This window comes from Anastrepha ludens, chromosome 5 (genome assembly GCF_028408465.1).
Source record: "Anastrepha ludens isolate Willacy chromosome 5, idAnaLude1.1, whole genome shotgun sequence".
Lineage (NCBI taxonomy): Eukaryota > Metazoa > Arthropoda > Insecta > Diptera > Tephritidae > Anastrepha > Anastrepha ludens.
The window spans coordinates 23,528,809-23,551,803 of record NC_071501.1 but is presented as its reverse complement, the minus strand read 5'-3'; the positions used below and the strand labels follow the sequence as shown (position 1 = coordinate 23,551,803).

The window sequence follows — 22,995 nt, the reverse complement described above, 5'->3', positions numbered from 1 at the left end:
CAGATTACTTGGCTATCAGCTGTTTGTTTATTAGTTAAATATTTTAATAATTTATAAGAGCTTATTATGGCACGTGTTGTTTGGTGCTGAGAGAATTGTTTGTGTTTACCATGCAAAGGAATATAAAGGAAATCCGTTTATAAATAGAAGATGTTTAATAAAAATAATAATGGGAATGAAATGAAAAGTTCAACAACATTGTTGGGCCTTTTTTATATGGAGCTTAAATATTGTTTTTAATTTTTTTATTTTGAAATTATATTAGATAGATTTTTTATTAATATATTTAGCTTAATTATACAATATATATATAACTTAAACTGAGTTTACAGATACATATTTTTATAAATATATATTTTTGTTGTTTTTGTTTTTTTTTTTTTCTTTTTTTCTTTTTTGCATTTAGGTAGGTTTTTTAATTTGTATTTACAGCTACAATGTCAAGATGGCACGTGGTATTACACAAAAATCATTTCAAATCGATTGCTTTCAAAACTATCATTTTTCCAAAACCTTATAGCCAATTTTCTTGTTTTTTTCTTAATTATGGTGTTCTTCCAGCCAGCAAGCGATACTCGATATCCGTCTATGTAAACTAATACTTATATTTTGTGATAGGTTAAGCACGTGTGCGTAATATTTTTAAATTAACAGTTACAAAAATTATGTAACCACGCAATAATATAGTAGGCAAAACATATTTCAAGTGATTTGCATAAATTTTTTCTAAATTGAATATCTAAATAAGTACTAAGAAATTGAGAATTAATTGTGCGGTCATCGACGTCAGTTGGGTTTAAACTATTTTAAAACTGCTTATATTTTTATGAGTGCTTACATGAAAGTAAACAAAGTATTAAATCTTTATTTAATTGAACAGTTAAATACTTTTTTTTTATTTTTATTTATCTTTTTTATATTTTTATTTATTTTTTTTTTTTTGGCGTCACAAACAGCTTCATTTGAATTTTAAAGTAACTGCTTGATAAATATTTCCATAGCTGCGAAAACAGGTGCTAACAACTTTATACAAAAACCAAACAATATATGCGTATATTTACATTCTTTTTTCTCATTGGTTTTTTGTTTTTGTTTCGTTGTTTTTTGCGTATTTTTTTGAAGTCGGCCAGACTGGCAGAAAATCACAAGTCATGCCAAGACGATAATTTACAAATGGACAATCGGCTGATTTGAAAAAAAAACAACAAAAAAAAACAAAAAACGTAAATGACAACAAATGGGGCATCGCCATGAGTCAGACAAAATTTGTAAAAATTTTGCGGTTTCTCTGTTATTTGTATGCATGCAAAAATGTTTAAGCCTTAAATTTATTTTTTTTTTAACTTTATAAATCTTTAATATTTTTAATTTTTATATGCATTCATAAGTAACTCCCGCAAAGACTTTGGCAGTTTCCACAAATTAATTCATTTGCATTTCAATAATCAAGTTATGAAGCACGCCCAATGCCTGTCTTTTTTCAAATGTTTGTTATTTTTTTCGTGGTTTTTTTTCTTTTTTTTTTTTGTTTTGCTAATTATCAACTTGGTCTTTCAAATTCCTAAAAACACCATCACATGCGACTGCCGGTTCTAAGCGACAAAAATCAATTGATTCAACGCGCATTTTTTATGCGCGAAAACTTGCTTTCCTTCGTAGGAGTCTCGAACGTTCGCTGAGTAAATAGTTTCAATCAAGAAATCATTAAAACCGCTATTTGTCCAACCAACTTAAAAGCATCAGCTAATAAAAATTTATAAATAAAGCAGAAATTTTAAAAACAATTCGCTGAGAAAAACGCAAAAAACAGACTCAATTAAATTTTAGAAGTATCACCAGTTTAGTATTTAACATGACTAACGTGTTTCGTCCGACCACGCACTATTTAGGGGTTTTGCCATTTTCGGCCGGCAGTTAAACCAAAGTAGTTTTATCGCACATGCTACGCCACGTATGCACGAGACTAGTTTGGGCGATTTTGATGGGCATTTGATAAGGTGCAAAGCTCGCCCCGTGCTGGTTATGTGTTCATTTGGCTATTTCGTGGCAAGCCAAGCCAAGCACCAGCGGCAGCAGCAGTTTATTATCATATTTTTAATGATCATGCAAATTTGTTTGGCTTTGTTATGTCAAGTTTTTAATTTGCAGCCCGCGTGTGTGAAAGGCAGACAAGCATAGGCAGGTTGGCTTGATAGAGAACAACAAAACAATTGTGCTTATTTATTGCTATTGGTAATATTTTGGCTCATTCGATCCTATACTTACACACATAAATATGTATAGCAAACATGCGTTCAAGTCGTTTAAATGCCTTTAATGCGTTTACAAATTTATGCTTTGTCATTGCTTTCTTTACACGCTCTCTTTCCATGCTAGGAAAGTTAGCTAAGTATTGGGATTATTATAAATTCACAAAGATGCTAATTTTTTTGGCGCATGACAACGATGTAAATGCAATGGAGGAAGATGTTATTTCGTTTGTTGGCTATTTATTACAGAAGCTACCTTGAATTTACGCAAAAGTGACTCGGAAAAGAAAAAAAAATATTTGTTTTCTTGCTAATTATTACAGAAGCCACTATGAATTTACCAAAACGTGACTCAAAAAAAAAACAAAAAAATTAGTAATAATAATAAAAAATTGGAATTTTTTACAGAATCCACTATGAATTTACCAAAAAGTGACTTAAAAAACAAAACAAAAAAAAATTGATAATACCAAAATTTTAATAGAAAAAAAAAATTTCACGTTATTTTTTACAGAAGCCACAGTGAATTTACCAAAAACTAACCCAAAAAACACAAAACTTAAAACAAAATTATAAAATTTTAATCCTAAAAAAATTTTTTTTACTCGCATTTTTTTACAGAAATCACTTTAAATTTACCGCATTCCGCTTTATTTCCCTGTTTTTTCCATTTCCTGCCTTATGCAGCCATTTCCGTAGTGCTGTCTGTAAATTTATACAGGTTAACAGAGATCTGTTGAACCTCTATGTTAACTCGCCCTTAAGAGTAATTGGGGCGAGCGCAACAGAGTCAAATGCAGCGCCGTTCACGAGCTCAGCTCAGTGGCAAAATTGACTGCAGTTTACGTAATTTTAAAGCGTTCAATTCTTGTCAGTTTTGTTTGTTGTCAGTTCACTTTTCTTTTGCAAATGCTAATAAATAAAGTGAATGCATATAATAAAATGGCGTTTATTTGAAATTAGTAGCGAAATTTGCTATGGAGTGATTAAATTTTTGCGATCTCAGTGATTTAGCGATAAATCTCATTCGAGAGCCAAATCTCCTTTCAAACGCAAATTGAAGACAAATGACAAATGTATATGTATGTGTGTTGGTAACTATGAGTACGTAGGCGGTTTTGTCATATTCACAATCGTAGTAATCTTTCCAGCAATGCTTGGTAAAATCAAAGCTTTCATAGATTTAGTGAGAAATGTGATTCAGTGTGGAAATCTCGGAATAAATTTATTTAACAAAACTTTTGATTTATCGCCCAATCCGGTTAGAGGCCCAAATCCCGTTTATAACTCTCCATGAATGTTTGTGGCATAAGAATTGTTTATGTTTATAAATATTAGATATATTCGCACATGCGGCTATACGCGCATGACTTTTGGATTGATTATAAAAAATATTTATAGCCAAAGCGTGTGGTGAATAGGTTGCGAATAGCTTGCAAATACTACTCGTAATAAGACAATTTCCACATTATTTAATCATATCAAAATTTGTTTCCAAAAAAAAATTTTATTATTTAGCGCGTATATTAAAAATTGCAGGCAAACAATAATAAATAATAGACATGAATTTGCAAACGATTAAAATTTTGACAAATTTATATATGTACATAAAAAAAATTGAAAATTAGCACAGTGGCTTGCATGCTAAATCATACAGCCATCGGACCACACACGTTGACGAAAAACAAAAAACAAAAAAACAAACTAAAAATATTAAAAGCAAAAAACATAGAAAAGAAACCGAAAAAAAAAGTCAACACCGTTTTGGCGTGAGAATTTAATTCCCACACAAATTTGTTTACACAATACAATGTTTTGCCAATTTTGTATCACTTTTGCTATTCAACGCTCATTTAAAAAATATTTCACGACTCCAGCTGACTGTTAAATGTGAATGCGCGCACGCTGTGTGTACAGTGACGACTCAAAATAACATACAACTACAGACAATTATGGGATGCGGTTGACTGTTTATTTATATCTGCTTATACTTCAAATACAACACCGTGGCTTGTGGCCTGCATAAATTATTGTTTTTCCTTTTTTTTTTTAATTTTTTTTTTTTTTAATAACTGCCAACTATCAATACATATTAATAAGAAAAATTATATAAAAAATTTCTCTGCGAGGTATTGAACTGTAACACGTTAGGTATGCAAATCACAGTTTAAAAATTATATAGCCAAATATCGATAGTGTGAACAATAATTGTCAATCACGCCTGGCTAGCAGCTACACAGATGTTTACAAATTTACGTAAATACATATATTGGCATCTATCACTTAACCGCATAATTGAATAGTTAATTGCCGTCTTGGCGTGAATTTCTATTTCCTACAAGTTGGCAGGCAAAATTTATTTCAGAAAAAAAAAAATTGCTAACAAATAAAATCAAGAGCTGCTGCATGAAGTTTCATACAACACGCCTACCCACTTTTGCTATGCAGAGTGACTTCATTTTTTATTTATGACCAAAACAACTGGAAGAACACTGAATTTGCGAATTACCTAATTTACGACAATGCTAAATAGTTTTTTTTTTTCTTTTAGCAATTTATGATTATATACGTATAGTTTTTGAATTGTATGGAATTCTGCCGGCTTCTTATTTCGCTGCTGCGATAAATTGCCGGCGTATAGTGGACACAAATATTTAAATGCGCAGCGCGAGGTTTTTTTTAAAGGTCTGTGGAAACATTCTGCATAATGATTTCAACATCATAAATTTGCAATGATTCTGAAAGTCATCCAGCAACAAATAAACAATTCATTCCGCATAAATAGCAACAAGCAGACCAACAACAGCACACCAACAAACGGCATGCTCACTACAGAGTAACACTAATTCTAATATTCGCTTAGGTAACTTTCTCAGAAATGTTTCGTTAAGAAGTATCATAAAAATCCCCCGGGCAATTATTTTACATAGCATGAAACCGAAAAGAAGTCTCATGTAAACATGAACGAAATAGCAAATGAGCACTTGACCGCCGATTTAAATGAGGAAGTTTGCGAATACTCGAAAGTTTTTGTTGCGCACTTGCGTATATTTTTAGATATGTACGAAGATGTGTCATCACTAGATTCGTTGTTAGAAGATTAACTTTGCCGATAAAGCGTAAACGTTTTCACCTAAAAAAAAATGGGTTATTTTTGCAATTTTCGCATGCACACTCACGCACTTGATGTACCACCATATAAAATAGATAAAATGAAAAACCCACAAATCAAACTACTCACACGTATGTATCAGGCAGATGGCGTCGCATCTATTCGTGTGTTGCTGTTCTAGTAAACTGTGCAAAGGCATGAGTTGGCAACCAACACCTTCGGCACATATAAAGTATCAAATTAGAGAATTTTGCATATAGACATGTTTTGTGGTTGAATGAGACACCGGCTCCGCATTGTATTTGTACTGTCATCAATCTGTACGCCCCCTCACAAGCTTACATAAAGGCATATTGATCTTCCTGAAAGTGCTTCAAAAAGAAAAACAAAACGCAAAAACAAAAATACTTACCATTTTCGTGCGGCCAAGTGTTCATGGAATAGTGAGATGAGCGCACGCATAAGAGTGTGTGCGTATGCCAAGGTGATGTGATGTGGAGCTCACTCATACACATGTACACTGGGGGGTATGCATTATGAGGCATTTAATACCGCGAATCGGTCAATTAATGAACTCCTGGGATTCATTGATTGCACAGGTTGACAAAAAAGCCTTTTTTGCTTGTTTTCTGTTTTAATGCCTAAATTCTGTCGTTAGACATTGTGAAGCGCCCAATTATCCATTCATAGCTTTTTAAGTTTGCTCGAGGGTCATTAATACGAGAAAATCTCTACAAACAAAAGAAAATTACTAAGAATATTAACTTTTGTGCTTAATTTTGAATACTTTAATATTTCAATGCTATTATTAATCATTTTTCTTAAATTAAAAAGGAAACAGGCAAACATATTTCTGATTGTAATTTATAATAAAATTATGAAAAAATCAGTAATTTTTCTTAAAAAATGCAAAATGGTTTCTAAAAAGGAAAGTCTGAGCAAACTTATTATTCTTATTTTTTTTTTACCTTATTTATTAGTAATTTTTATTATTTTTTTTATTTTATTATTATTATTTTTTACTTTATTAATTAGTAAATTTAATACTCAGAACCCAGACCGAAAAATCATGACGACCGGTGTTATATGGCACAATTGTTTTTAAACTAAAGTAAATTTTTCGTTGAAAGTTTTTTAAATTGTAAGGCAATATAAGTTTTATTTGCTTTGTAATGTGATTATTAATGAATTTCAATTATGAGGATGAAGTTGCTGCAAATAACTAACTTTTTAAAGTATAATTTTTATTTAAAAATGAAACTGAAAATCAGTCAGTTGAAAATAATTAAAAATGTTTTGGAAACGAAATCCCGAAAAAACGGAATCCCAAAAAAACGTGATTCCAAAACACGATATGCCAAAAATATGAGACCCTGAAAAACGGTATCCCGAAAAACGTGACCCCGAAAAACGTGATCCCGAAATCTCGGTATTCAAATTTATTTTCGAAACTGGATGCCTTAGTTTACACATACAGTGTACGACAAAACTAAAGCACGAAGCCCCTCTTGAACTCTTTAAGTTAAAAAAAGACAACAAATGGTTATATCCTTCAATTGTTTTTTCTTAATCTGATAATAACAAATATATATGATACAAAAATACAATATTCCACTTTCTTAACGGAAAAATAGTACTGTTATGTGCAAAAACAAAGCACGTGCAAAAACTTGCTGCGACAAAACTAAAGCACAACTCCCTCTTTCTATCCATAGCTGGCAGTTAAATATTAATGAGAACCGTTAGGATTTAAAATATTATACGTCAAGCATAAGCAAAGCATTATCAGTGTTATTGCGTGGTTTTAGCGGCATTTACTACATTTTCGAGCTAAAGAAATAAAAAAAACGTTAAAAATGGCCCGAAACAAGTATAATACGGTATTACGTGAAAAAATTATAGACAAATTTAATGGCGGTGAATCGGTTACCAATATTTCTCGAAAATTCAAGATTCATCACAGCGTAGTTTCCCGCACAATAAGTCGTTTTCGGTCATCCGGCTCCTTTGAAACCAAACATTCAGGTGGTAGGCCCCGAAAATCAACTACTCGTGAGGATAAATTAATTATCCGAAAGGTCCAGAAAGACCCCTTTATATCGGCGAGATCCCTGAGAAGTGAATTATCATTGCCCGTTAGCCTTAGAACCATTCAGCGAAGAACTGTCGAAGGCGGCTTCAAAACGTATAGAAGTGCTAAAAAACCTTTCATTTCAATAAAGAATCGGAGAGCACGACTCGAATTCGCGAAGGCGCATATTAACTGGACCATCAGCAAGTGGCGAACCGTCCTTTTCTCTGATGAATCCAAGTTCAACATCCAAAATTCTGATGGACTGAAGCTTGTACGCAGACCTAAAGGGCAACGTTTAAACCCATGTTACTGTAAAGGTACTGTAAAGCATGGTGGAGGCAGCGTAATGGTGTGGGGCTGTTTTTCCGGCAATGGAGTGGGTCCAATTCATAGAATTAATGGCATAATGGACAGATTTGTGTACAAAGACATTCTCCAGACCATTATGCTGCCCCACGCTGAGGAGGAAATGCCACTGAGTTGGATATACCAGCAGGACAATGATCCTAAGCATACCGCTAAATGTGTGAAAGAATGGTTTGTTGCCAATAAAATTAAGGTATTGCAGTGGCCTGCACAATCACCCGATCTCAACCCCATAGAGAATCTATGGGAGATTGTAGATCGGAAAATAGAACGCGAAAACTGCAAAAACAAGGACTCCTTGTTTGTTCAGGTAGAACGAGCTTGGGAAAGCATTTCCATAGATGTTTTAAATAATTTGATTGAGTCTATGCCACGAAGATGTGCAGCGGTATTGAAAAACAAGAGCTTCGCTACGAAATATTAGAAGGACCAACTTTTCTTTACAAGTATATACCAATGTGCTTTAGTTTTGTCGCGGCATATTTAATACTACTTTTATGTTTGAATTAATTTATTAAGCTTAGAATGAAGTTTATTGTATAATTTTTTTTTTTACACAATAACCAATGTGCCCTCTTCTAAATACAATAAAAAGATTTGCCATTACTATTTGTTGGAAAGTTTATTTCCTGATTGTGGTAGTATGGGAAGTTTCTTGCTTTAGTTTTATCGTACACTGTATGTATGCAACGCTGCGTTCATATCTATTACTTTACTGATACTGTGGTTCTTCATACAGTAATTCACGCTGTACATCATCGCAAGGCGTGCGCATATCAATTGCATTGAGCCTTGAAACCTGGGGCTAATAACTAGTCCAACCACATTCTTTCAAGCGTTCATTACTAAATGATTCACATTCACATTTTCAATTACAAATTGCAAATTAAATGCATACATGCGTTGACAACTACAAAGAAGCATTAGCAAACTGACGTGATTAGTGATTGGAAATAAACTTTGCTACGCTGAGACATTTGGGGAGGAGAAACAAATATTTGGGGAAACTAAGAGCTATGAGCAGCAAATCACTATACTCATCTACGTACGAGTACAACTATAGTTATATATATTTGTATTTGTCTGGTCTTTTATTTGCGTTTAAAGTCGATTAAGCATAGTCGGGGGAGTCAATGGGCGCAAATATTTGTGTACTTGTAGACTTATGTAAGCAAATATGTGCGTATATACTTAGACTTAGATTAGCGCCCCCTCTATTTAAGTTGTGTATATTTGTGCATACATACATACATACATGCATAGGTATGTAGATAACATTTTTGCTTTCATGCAATTATATTTGTATCTATAAATACATCTAAAACACAAAATACAATCACTTTTACATGCGTTCCTTTACACCCGCAGCAACAAAAATTTATATGCACATTTTTTTTGTTCATATTTTTTTTTTTGCAAATTTTCGCTTTCACATGCCCATTTACACTTGCCGCAAACCATGACCAAGAGCAACAAATATTTTTATAAGCATACGCACATGCATGCATACATCCAATTTTCATTGTGTGGTTTCGCTTGCCTCAGGCATTTAACCGGTTCAAATTTGTTATGTTTGGTTGGTTGGTTGGCATTCTACGTGCACGCTCCCTTGACCAACCTCAACTGCTGCGTAAGCCCTCCAGAATATTCTTGGCAGGGATTCGAAACTTGTTTTTCAATCGCACACACATAAATACACATACACCAATATAGTGAAAACCAACATTCTTTTGTGCTTTGTTTAAAGGCTTTTTTGCCTGTGGATTCTCTTGATTGCACTTTAATGAGCACATCCGCACTGTAGATATACACATGCATGTACACATGCATGGACTCGTAAAAGTAAAAGTTATTGTTGCTTGAATTTAGGGGAATGAGAGACACCAGCGTTGCAACGCATCTATCCCGCAGGGTTTAATTCAACTTTTTCTTTTAACAACGCTTCGATGTGTCAATATCGTTGAACGGAGGAATGTTGACATGAATCTTATTGACGATTACATCTGAAACATACATATTTACGAATTATATGAAAGCCATTGCACGCATTTTTTTGCTTTCGTTTTTATAAAATTGCATTATAAACAGCTACTTGTACATGATGTGGTCCAATTAGCGGCGACCAAATGCCACAGTTACTTCACTTTTTATATGTCCTTGCTAGTCTACGCTTACTAACATACATATGCAAGTATGTATGTATGTTACTATCACTACTCATTTGCCATATTTGGCTCTGTTTGCCTTTTGCACCGTTTGTTCTCTGTTCAAAACGGGTTTTAGTGGGAAATAACGTAATTGCGGCAGGAAATTTTAGTGCAGATTCCAGCTGAGATTTTATTTGCGCAGTCCTCTTAAATTGGCTCGGCATAGGCCAACTTTAATGGGCAGTACAGAAGTAAAGAATAAATAAATTGGTAAGAAGACATTTAGAATTTTAAATGCAACGCTCAGTTTACAAAAATAAAGTGTATGGGCTCGCTAATATAGGTATGTAAAATAAGTTGAAAGTCATGGCTCTGCCCTATTTTTGCTTTTTTGATATTTAAGTAACTGCCTCTTGGTGGTTCTTTATGCTGCTTGAAGAGTTTATAGAGGTGTTTTTTTGCTAATTTATTTTTATGGCTTCACAAGTAACTGACTGCATTAAAATGGTAGAAATCTTGTCCGCAATAAAAAATCAAAGATACAAAAAAAAATATTTATAACTTTATGTAAATTGAAGTGCTTGATTTTCAGAAAAAAAGGTAAAAAAGTTATTGAGAACCAAAATTGGAGCATAAATTTTGCGCCACTCTGTTATTAACTCGTTTGTTCTTATTTTTAATACAATCCTTGATCAAAATAAAGAATTCCATCACTCAAAATATTTTTTTTATTTAGTAAAAAAGTTATTGAGAACCAAAATTAGATGATTAATTTTGCGCAATTTCGTATTTTAGAGTTTTTTTTACTTTTTAACCTTTTTCTAATTTTGAGGAGTTTTTCCTATTAAAAGTAGTTTAACTTTTTTTAATGAAGCACAGGTTATACTTTTTCGGACATTTGTGAAGAGAGAAATTAAAAGGGCGATTTAAATAATATCCATCTATACCACCCTGTGCTCCCACTAGGAACGATCATCTGAGCGGAGAGATGTTTGTTTTTATAATGGTTCTTTTGTTCTTCTTGCAAATGCAAATGTATGGCCATAGAGCAAAATTTGGAGGCCAATATAAAGAAAAAAATAATTTTAATTTTTTTTTGGTGTCATTCTAATGTACACATATACATATGCTTACAAATCTATAAATATTGATTGAAAGTGAGAGCTAAGATTTTGAGCCTACTCAGCCGCTTGAGTCGTACAAAGCACCTATCAGAGAAAAATTCCAACCATTTTCAGTTACGCCACCCTCCAAATTGCCGGCAAATCATCTGCTTGTTTTATTAAAATGACAGTTATTACCGTAATTTTCTAGCACTTTATTCATGCAATTTTAAGCATTTATCTCCATTTTTGTTTTGCCTTCAACAATCAGCTAATCGAACATTTAATTTTCTCCCATTTTTTACAGGCGCCTTTTTATTACTCGCCCTTGGCGTTTTAGCAATCACCACCGCTGTGTTGGTGAAAATCTTTCAGCCGTACGATTTGATCTTCAAATGGGTAAGCATTATTTAAATTCAATTACTCTACTTGAGCTAAATGTGTCAATAAACGTTTAGTACAAAGTGCAGAGTATAAATAAGAAAAAAAATATAATTGATTGCTTTCATATTTAAATTTGCTGCGTTATGCATAATTGAAATGTTGTTTGTTTTTTCTCCAACAGAAACTAACGATGGCAGATGACGGTGAAATTTTCAACCTATGGGCAAAACCTCCAGTAGATCTGTATATAAAGATCTATTTATTTAATATAACAAATGCAGAGGCCTTCTTGGCGGGACGTGAAAAAATGAATGTCGAGCAAGTTGGCCCATATGTTTACAAGTAAGTGAGGCGTTGTTAAAGAAGTGATTATAGAAAGTTGCACTTAAGCTTAGATAGAATAAAGTTGGGTTAGAAAATAGCAGAAAATCATATAGAAAATAAAATAATGAAATTGAACCATTTTAGCAAATAACAAAACCTGGTGAAAGGAAAAAACATATTTTATTAAAATGTACAATAGTATTTGTCAAATTGCGAAACCTGGAACATTAGCACTGAAAAACTAGCTTTAAAGAAAATTCTAACTTAAATCTGTACAGTTTATTAACATTTCTACACCTCTTTCGCTTCCTTTTGCAGAGAAATTATGACCCACGAAAATATCACATTCAATGCCAACAACACTATGTCCACAACTCCCAGTCATCCGTTGGTGTGGCAGGAACACATGTCCGAGGGGCATAAAGAAGACGATGAGGTGGTGATGCTGAATATTGCAATGCTGGTAAGTGAATAGATATGTACGAGTATGTAGTAGATGGGTTAGGTAACGTAAAAAATCTTAGAAACAAGTAAAAAATAAAAAATTACAATAAAAAATTAAAAAATAAATTAAAAAAATTAAAAAAGTAAAAATATTAATGAAAAAATTAAAAAAATAAAAATAATAAAAAATAAAAATAATAAAAAAATTAAAATAATAAAAATAAAAGTAATAACAATAGAAAAATAAAAATAATAAAATTAAAAGAAACAAAATCGTGAAAATATCTTCTTTTTTTTATATATTTTTCCAGTTTATTAATAATTTTGGCGATAAAAACAAAATACATCAAACTGGTTTGCATTTAAATAAGCTGATTATACTGTTAGTATTAAGTGCGAGCATACAAAATTTATGACACCGATTTATTTTTCCAAAAAGCAGTCAAAATGTAAACAAAATACTTGTATCCGTAGGGGTATTCACCCAAGCAGATGCAATCAGACAGAAGCGATAAACGAATAATCATTTGCGCTTTTCCTTAAGGCGAATTTACATAAACGAAAATGTTATAGCAGCGAGGAATTTATTTGTGTTTTTCTTTAAGGCGAGTTTACATAGATTGCCCTTAAGCATAATTTTGCTCTATGCTCGGGCAGCTCAGCCCGGTTTTAATTTGAGTATTTTTCATTTTCAACCGCATCATTTGTTGACCAATTGGCCTCTCCATTTGATTATTAGTCCCCTAACAAACTTTGCCGCTTTAAAGCAGCTTCAATTTGCAAGTTTATCGGCCCTTGTATCTGTGTGTAAATTAAACCTTAGCCACATTTATTGAAAGTCATATTTTTGTGAGAAATTATGTCTTAGTTCACACTTGGCGTCTTTTTTTTATTTTTTTTTAACGGATTCTATTTTTATATTGTTTTCCCGAGTCGCATTAAAAATATTTAACTCGCTGTTGCCTATGAATAATAAGCGTTCGCATTCAGGCGTAATAATTTTATAATTTAATTACTTTGTGGATATTAACTTTAATTTATTTATTGAGCTGCAATTACTGGTAATTAATTTTATTGGAAAATTAGTACTCAGAACTCATAAATTAGAAAACAACTTTGTGGTATTAAATTATTTTCGAAAATTTGTTATTGAAATTGAAGTAAACTATTTAATTGGTAGACATTTTAGTACGTAATAATTTAATTTGATATAATGCAAAGGGAAATGGCAATTGCGCGGCAGGCGAAGATATAAAAAAAAAAAAAACTCAGGAGAAACTAAAATAAAGTAAATTTTGTTAAAATAAAATTAAGCATGAAACAATTAAGCAAATTAAAAAAAAAATTAAATAAATTAAACAAAAGAAAATGAATTAAAAAAGTAAAATAAATTAATTTAAAATAAAATTAAGTAAAATAAAGTAAACTAAACCAAATAAAATAAATATAAAAAATAAAATAAAAATAAAGAACTAAAGAAGTAAAATAACCAAAAACATAAACAATATAATAAAAGATATTGAAATTGACTAAAATAAAATAAAGCAAAGTAAAGTAAATGAAAAGAAGCAAAAACAAAAAACTAATAATAAAAGAAAATAAAATGCGTTAAAATAAAATAAAAAATAGTTTAAAATAATCAAAAAAATCATTAACCTAAAATAGAAGTAAATAAAAAAAAATACAAATAAAATAATAATAATGTTAAAAATTAATTAACATAAAATAAATCAAAGAACTTTAAAATAAATTACAATAAACGAAAATAAAAAAATGCATTAACTTTAAAAAATAAAGTAGTTAAAAAAAAAAAATAATAATGTAAAAAATTAATTAAATTAAAATGAAGTAAATTATGTTAAAATAAAATTAAGCATGAAAAACGCAAATGAAAAAAAATAAAAAGAAATAAAAATAAAAAATTAAATAAATTAAACAAAAGAAACTAAATTAACAAAATAAAATAAATTAACTTAAAAAAATTCGAAGTTAAATAAAGTTATTTAAACAAAATTAAAAAAAAATTTAAAAATTAAAATAAACTATTGTAGTAAATTCAAATAATGTAAAAAAATAAAACAGAAAATTAAATAAATTAAAATAAAAGAACACAAAGAAAAATACAGTAAATTAAAAAAAAAAGTAGAATAAAATAGCGTGAAAAAGAACTAAAATAACAAAAATATAATAAAATAAATTGAAATTGACTAAAATAAAATAAAATTAAGTAGATAAAAACAAGTTAAAAAAATATAAAATAGAGTAAAATAAATAACGTTAAAATAAAATTTGAAAAAATTAAACTAAATAAAAAGTAATAATAATGTAAAAAATTAATTAAAATAAAATGGAATAAATAACTTAAAAATAAACCAAAGTAAAAAATGTCCCTAACTTAAAAAATAATAAAGTAGAATAAAGTAGTTTAAAATAAATTTGAAAAAATAAAAAATGGGAAAAGAAATTAATTCAACTAAAAGAAAAAAATAAATAAAAGAAGAACGGAATGATTAAAGTTAAAATAAAATAAATTGAACAAACTAAAACTAAAACTTAAGATAAAAAGCTAAAACACATAAAATAAAACAAAAATAATGATAGTAAATTAAAATAAATAAAAAATAATAATAATGTAAAAAATTATTTAAAATAAAATGAAATAAAGAACTTTAAAATAAACCAAAATAAAAAAACTTTCATAAACTTAAAAAATAATGAAGTAAAATAAATTAGTAAGTAGTTTAAAATAAATTTGAAAAAATAAAAAAAATGGATGAATGAATGAAAAAATTAATAAAGATAAAATAAAATAAATTGAACAAATTAAAACTAAAAACTTAAGTTAAAATAGCTAAGACACATAAATAATGCAAAAAAAAACATAAAAAGAATTAAATAAATTAAAATCAAAGAAAATAAATTAAAGTAAAATAAAATAAAATAAGAAAATAAAAGCGAAAAAGAAAAATAATTTAATTGAGTGAATATAAAAAATAGTGCTAAAAAAGGCGAACAAAACTTTTTGCACGTCTTTTGCACTTTATACTCTTCCCATATCTAAATAAATTTAAAAAAAGTTATGAAATATGTTTTTGCTTTAAATATTTAAATTTGTTTATATTTATATACAACATAAAGTTTAATCAAGAATGCGGCGCAAAATTAATCTTAATTTTTTGTAATAACTTTTTAACTAAATAAAAAAATATTTTGAGTGATTAATGTCTTTATTCGTTTTTTAATAACTTTTTCACTAAATAAAAAAACAGATTTTGAGTATTGGAAATATTTATTTCGTCCTTTACGCGCTCCATTGCCCATATGTTTCTATACTGCAGCTTCCTATTTCACAAGTGTCAAATACGTTAGGCGGGTGATTAATTTTGCACCACCCCGTACACACCACCACAACATAGTGAATACCACAATCGTATCAGAATAACCTCTAAATGGCTCAACAAAATGTAAACAAACCATTAAATTACATTATTGTTATTCATTGCCTTTTGAGACATAACAAACCCCCAAAAAAAGTACTTACTTGGGTCAATAAACGTTACAAACTCGTATTTCCATTCAACTCTTGCATACATACATACTCACATGTGTGTGATGCACGAGTATATATGGAAATATGTGCATATGCAATGTATTTAAAAAATGTAAACAATCAGCAAAACTTCCCCAGTTTTACAAAACACGCAAAAAAGTACAAAAAACATTTTCCTCCACAAACATTACCGCTATTAATAAACAAGCAGAAAAAGATTAAAAATATTCCTAAATGAAATGAAAAAAAACAGACTCGAAAAATTCCATGCGATGTGTCACTTGGCCTAATTGTCAACTAAGCCGGCTGAAATTTAACTCTAAATAAAGTGAATTGAACTTGGGCGGTGCAGTAAACTGAGAGACACTTACGATACTTAACAAGTTGTTACATATGTATAAGTGCACATACATACACACATATGCACTCGCATGTAACTATGATTTAGCAGAAATAGCGTGCAAGCTGTCAATGAGATAAAAAACAACAAAATGCAAAGAGAAAAAAGTGCTAAAGCAATATTTACTTAGGCTTGTGTGGATATGATTAATGCCTTATTTGTCTATGACAGCTTGGCTGTCACTCACTAATATATCGCCTTGCTACTGTTTCTATGTACACATATGAATGCATACATACATACATACATGCATTTATACAGTCATACATACATACATTTATACAAACATACATACGTACAAGTGCATTTGTCAACTTCGCCGCTATAGTATTTCCTATGAAATGTTTGCGTAAAGATTAGTATGAAATAAGCGACTTATTGCTTTGAAGTTTATTAAAAAAGATGAAATATTAAAACACATAAATATGTGGCTAATAAAACTAAATGAATTAAAAATCGAATGAATTATAAATTAACTGAATTAAAAATTTAATTAATTGAAGGCAATTTGAATTAAAATACTAAGTTATAAGTCTCTCGTCACCTACTATTTGGCGTTCGCTTACAGAGCTGAGCGGAAGTCCAGCTATCCAGCAACCACTCAAATAGCAAAAGAAATTATTTACTGGAAAAAATACCTTTGAAAGTGTGTTGGCTGAGCAGTTCGTGGGCTTTAGAAGTACCTGCAATATTCAGCTTTTCTAACCGATAGTGATTTCCTCCATCTGAGATACACCAAAGAGATTAGAAGCTCATGAGAGAATACGCCTCCTCCTTCTCCGACCTCTTCTTCTGACTTTGCGACAACTTTGAACAGATTTTAATTAAGACTAACAGATCAAAATTAAATTTATTTCAACTGCTAAGCCGCTTCTGATCAAAACAAGAGGTGATTTTCATGTTGAAGAATCCACTCGCAGTTTTGGCTGGATTGAGTTCGCAGCGTTTGAAAATTCTATGAAATCAATTGAAGTAAAGTTAGAATTAAGAAAACGACAAAAAAAGCAATCCGTAATCGAGCATTAATCTCTTGTTGTTGTTATTGTAGCAGCATAAACATTCCCCATATCGTACTTACATACGGGGTATGCTGCTAGAGTGAAAGTCCTTGGCCGGATATAAATCCGGGTCGTTTCGGTAACGTATAACCGACTGTCGTGGAAACGGCACTAATCTCTTAAAACGGTTTAGATATATATATGTATACTAGATGGCGCAAAATTAGTCATCCAATTTTGTTTTTGAATAAATTTTTACTAAATAAAAAAAATGATTTTGCGAGTTGAACATCTTTATTCTGATCTTTACGCGCTCCATTGCTTCTGGGGTACGGTTCAGTAGACAGGGCTAGTTTACTGGGGCGGTAGCACTTGGTCGGGAAAAACTCGAGTCATTCCGGTAACGTAGAACCCGCTGCCATGGAAATGTTTGCCTACTGCAGCTGTCTAGTTCACAAGCATCAAATATGATTGACGCGTGTCGTCACTTGCAAAAATTTTAAATTTTCCGTTAGGATGATTAATTTAGCGCCACTTTATATAATTACGTAATTGCGGAAAAATTTACAAATTCGTTGAAAAACTAAAGTAATTAACTAAAAAAACTAAAAAGTAATTATAAACCTAAATATTAATTCATAACCAATTTTGTTGAATAAAAAAATTAATAAAAAGTTCCAGCAATTTCTTCTAACCAAACTAATGACATCAGTTTTCAGGCATTGACCTCTGAAAAACATTTTAATTACACATAACTGAATAGTTTTGTAAAAATTTACAAACTCGTTGAAAACTTACGAGTAAATACATATGTAAATACTAATTTGTTATTAATTTTCTTCAATAGCAAAATTATTAAAATTTAGCCGTGGATTTGTTGTCAAAACATAGCAATTTGTCAGTGACGTCATACAACCAACACACAACCCTCCAACCGCCCGCTTGGAAAATTTTAATACTCTAAATAACTGTTTCGATTTGCATATACCGCTAAACTGTGTTGGAATGGCTGGCGTACAAGTTATTTGGCGTGATTTTTAATAAGGTGCTTCTGGCTAACAAAAGACTTAAGCAAAGAACCCGAACTCGTTTGGCCATAGATAATTGCGTTTATTTGTATTTATTCCATGCGCCATTATTTCAGGCCAAGTAAGCAAATTTTATGATCCGTTTAAGCAACAAATAAGCTGACTGACGTTTTTTTTGTTTTATTACTATGGTATTTTTCATTTATATTTTATTTATTGAAAAAACATATTAATGTATATGCAAATGCTTAGAATAGCTAATAGCTAAACACAAATACAAGAAAGGGGTGGAATTTTGATGCCTCCAAATGGAATTAAATTTAAATTTACTTGAATATACTTATTGCTGTTTGATTAAAAATAATATCTTGATTATTTATACCTTCATTAAAAATCAGACATTTGAGATATTATAATAAATAAAAGTAACAATATAATAACAACAACTTATTTGCTTGGAAAGTTACCAGCATTAAGGAATGTTTTCGCGTCACAGCATTAATTTTGTTTGCTTTACTGGCAATGCTGTTTTGCTGCTTTTTCGCTTATGCTTTGCTTCCGTTAGAATATTTTCGTCTCTCCAGTTAATCACACAACAGTCAATCAGACTAACGCTTAGCCGACGAGTTCGACGCCGCATCAAAACAAGTTAATAAAATCATTATTGACAGCAAGGGTTGGATAAAATCTGGCGAAAAGCCGTAAAATAAAGTGAAGACTATTTAAAATGCGAATATTAAAAAACTATAACAATAAATGTTCTGCATAAAAGTATGTATATCTGCATGTATGCATTCTGTTGTAGTAGATAACTGGTAAACTCATACAGTACGTAACAAAATTTTGGGTTTTTTTTCAGAGAGAATGCCTGCAGCTCCTTGTAATTCTGTTTACAATTTTTTTTATTTTAATTTAAAAAATTTTTAATTTAGAACAATTTATTAAAAAAAATATTTTTCTAAAAATAAATTTAGAAATTTGAATAAGAAAACAAATGTTATTCTAAAAATAAATTTCTAAATATTTCTTTTTTTAAATAAATTTTTCTAAAAATTTAATAATTTTTTTAAACTTTTTACTACATTTAATTTATTAAAATTTAGGTGTTCTTTTAACAAGCAACACATGTGAGCATAAGATTTCAATAAAACCAAATTGCACGAATTCATATCCCTAAAGCGAATGCGTGAAAATATTAGATGAATACAATTTATTTTCATTATTTTATTCAGGTAGCATATCGCTTTAACTCAATCACTACTCTTTCTTGGCAATAAAAGGTTTTTAACTCAGTAAGTGTGCTTCTAAATTATAATAAAATAAAAATTGCGAATACTTTTGTGAAGCACTGTATGTTAGCAAATAGACGTGCGAAACCAACTGCTGCAATAAAATACGTGCACAGAAACAAAACGCATCAAATGCAATGTAGGAATACTTCTTTGAGGCACTGTATTTTTCAAAAAAGTATTGCGGTACACTATATAAAATAAATAAAATATAATCTCGAAATACTGGTATGTGTACAAAAAAAAACATACAAAATATATAGCGTGAATACTTTTTTGAGGCACTGTATGTAGTCAGAAAAGTAGTCCGGAAAAGGCAAAAAACACATAAAGCTAATAAATTAAGCGATTTCATATCACAAACAAAAGTTACGAATACTTTTGTGAAGCAGTATACGCATGCATGGTACCAAAAAGGAATTACTCCAGTTAAATCCAAAAAACAAATTCGCATATATTTCATGTGATATATTTTCTGTGACAAAAAGAATAAACTAATGCATTAGTGTAAAAACAAACTTGCGTATAGCTTTGTGAGACACTGTACGTTAGTAAATTTGGAAAAAAAATTGTATTAAGTATCCGAATTCTTTTTTGAGGCACTGTGTGCAACCAATATGCTGTCGAAAATAAAATATTTATTAATGCATTCAAGAAATTAAAAAAACAAATTCCTTTACTTTTATGTCACCCTGTCCCCATTAGAATGCCCAAAATTAACCACAGCTGTACATTTGCTAAATACTACTAAAAAAATATGTTTATATAATTTATCAACAATTTAATATCTGCAATAAATTCAAGTTTCAGCTAAACTAGCATAATAATCATGACAGTAATGACATCATAAAATAGCAAATGAACAATAAATGTATAGTCACAATAAATGTCAAATATCCACATAAAAAAGGTGCGCACAGTCTCACTACTGCACGTGCGTAAACGACGAAGAATTAAATACAGCTAGCTCTCGTATGCTCAAAGCAGGCCTTATAGCTAATATTTAAAAAAAACAAGTCCATATAATTACAAATCTTATTTATCACAAGTCGGTTTCCACATCAATGTTGTAGTCCACTAGCTGAATCTATGAGCTAATAAAAAAATCTATAAAGTCAATAAAAATGAATAATTTTATTACACGAAGTTTCTAGAACTATTTGCTGTTAGCACCACCCCAAAAACCAATCTCGTGAATTAGCAATTACTAGTCGGACGCTTGCGATAGTAATCCGTTAATAGAATCACAGCACAATACAATGCAGGTGGTGTGACATGGTGGTGAGTGCCCTTTTCACTGCACTTTTATGAAAAAAAATGCAAATATCACAACTCATGCAGCCGTCAACTTATGCATTATTGATGTGTACATTTTGCAGCTAATAGGAGTTCAATTAAATATCTATAAATTGGAATATTTTCTAGAGCCCAAGTCCAAGCACAGGCACACATACACACAATTCCTAATATGTGCGCAAGGCCTTTAATTATAGAGAAGAAATTAAATCCTGCTTTATTTTCCTTTTTAATTGGCAGTTATGTAATATTTCAAAGCTATTGAAATAAAATACGTAATAAATATTTACTTAAGGTAACAATTAGAAGGGCCGGGAAAATGTGCAACTTTTATTGCATTACAGTAGGATTTCATAGAATCATTTTAGTGAATGGGGTAAATGGGAAAATATAAAGATTCTAGTTTTCAAATTGAATGGGAATTATAATTATGTTTACAATATTAGAGCACTGATAGTGGCCGTTAGTTTTTGTCATATATAATATAACATAGGGCCTCTTCTTTTCGCCAAGAGTTAGCAAGTGGCGAATAAATGAAGCAACTGGTACAAATAAACATATGTTGGCAACGCGAGAAGAGAGCTGCCTTAAATTACATGTGTTGGTAAGGCAGTGCGATATACCAGTCTATAGCCATACTTGCTAGTAGCGAATCTTACTCCCTAACTTTGTTGTTGCTTTCGCAAGCAAATTTTTCGTCAAGTTTATCGAGCTTAGAGATAGCGTGCGGGGAGATGGCTAAAAGGAGAGGCCTATATTTATTATAGTTTATTGATGAGCAAAGAGGAAATATTACTAGTTAACAGTGGAAAAAGCACAATACTGTCAGATTAGATTAGATTAGATTTATGGGGGGTTGGACAAGTCCAAGCACTCAGTCAGTAGACCATTGTACTACACCCGGATAGATAGCAGTAGAGAGAATAGAGATAGGAAAGATAAAAAGTGGATGGATAAATTAGTTTGAGGTCACTCTTCCACAAATCTCTTGGATTCATTGATGAATTTTTAGAGATCCGGAAGAGAAGAGTATGAACTTTACAATACTGTCACTAAGCTATCAAATTTCTAAGTAAAATTAGCCGCTGTGCTCGAAAATATTCATCATTTTTTCATTCAACATATCGTTTTTGAGTCATTGCGAAAAATAAAAATTTTAAAATGATAAAAATTCTAAAAAATCATAAAAGACGCCCATCAAACCGGAAAGTCAACTGACGCTTGTAAAATACTTTTCTTATTCTTTAACAGTTAGAAAGTGTACAATCGACTTAAGTGGCTTTGTCCACAAAACCCACAGATTGTGGTGCGCTATAATTTATTAAAAAAAAAATCATAAAATTTCTGCTGCCATTAACTAATTCCTCCTTCATTTCTCCTTCTTTCAGGCCATTTCTCACTTGACCGCTGATAAGCCGCTATTTCTTCGCATGGGCTTACGCACACTGTTTGCAACATCAAAATCGCAGCCCATTGTGCGCATGACTGCCAAGGAATTTATGTTTGGTTATTCCTCATCACTTACAACATTGGGCAATACCTTCTTTTCCAATTGGATATCCTTCGAGAAAGTTGGGCTAATCGATCGGGTAAGTAAGACTTCTCTCTCGGTATTTTGTAGTCACTTGAAATTTGCACTTTGCATACCAAAATTCAAGGGGCTATAGAACTGCATACCCAGAGAAACTCTAAATTTAAAGAAGGTTAAAAAGTTGAAAGTTTTGATGCAATTTTGAAAAATGATGTGCCAAATTTTTACCTTATTAATTTGTTAATGCCATGATGCCAGGTAATCTGCACCTAATGGTGAACTGCCCTAATATATTTCAATAATTGAATGGAATTTTTTTTTCATTAATTAATATGCAGTGAATTCATTTTTGAATTAGTAACTTAAAAAACAACATCTTCGTGCTGCTTTCACTGCATTCGGAAATCGATTGTTTATTTTTGTTTTTCTTATTTCATAACAAATATTTTCTTTGCTGGTACATCCCCTGAAGGGCAAAACTAGTTTATTTAGTGATGTTGCATAAATTAGTTCACAACGCATTGTTGATATTTCACAGATTAGCATTCAAAAAAATAAAAATAAAGTTGCCAACCTTTAGCTATGAAAAGCAAATAATTTATAATAAATACAAGATTTGCACAAAAAATACATAATTGTTTAAATAAATGCTAACAATGACTAGCTTTACTGAGTTGCTGTTTGCATAACTAATAATTTT

The 22,995-nt window shown here is 30.7% G+C and overlaps 1 protein-coding gene across 9 annotated transcripts in view; it reads left to right on the top strand.

Annotated features, from left to right (window-relative positions):
* LOC128865146 (scavenger receptor class B member 1) overlaps nt 1–22,995 on the top strand; it is a 96,903-nt gene that overhangs the window by 56,249 nt on the left and 17,659 nt on the right. For all 9 annotated transcript variants that reach the window (XM_054105187.1, XM_054105181.1, XM_054105185.1 and 6 more), the window contains 4 exons: nt 11,359–11,450; nt 11,617–11,777; nt 12,078–12,222; nt 22,153–22,353. In XM_054105187.1, the coding sequence (XP_053961162.1) occupies nt 11,626–11,777; nt 12,078–12,222; nt 22,153–22,353 (498 nt within the window). In that variant the 5' untranslated portion in view covers nt 11,359–11,450; nt 11,617–11,625. The remainder of the gene's footprint in view (nt 1–11,358; nt 11,451–11,616; nt 11,778–12,077; nt 12,223–22,152; nt 22,354–22,995) is intronic.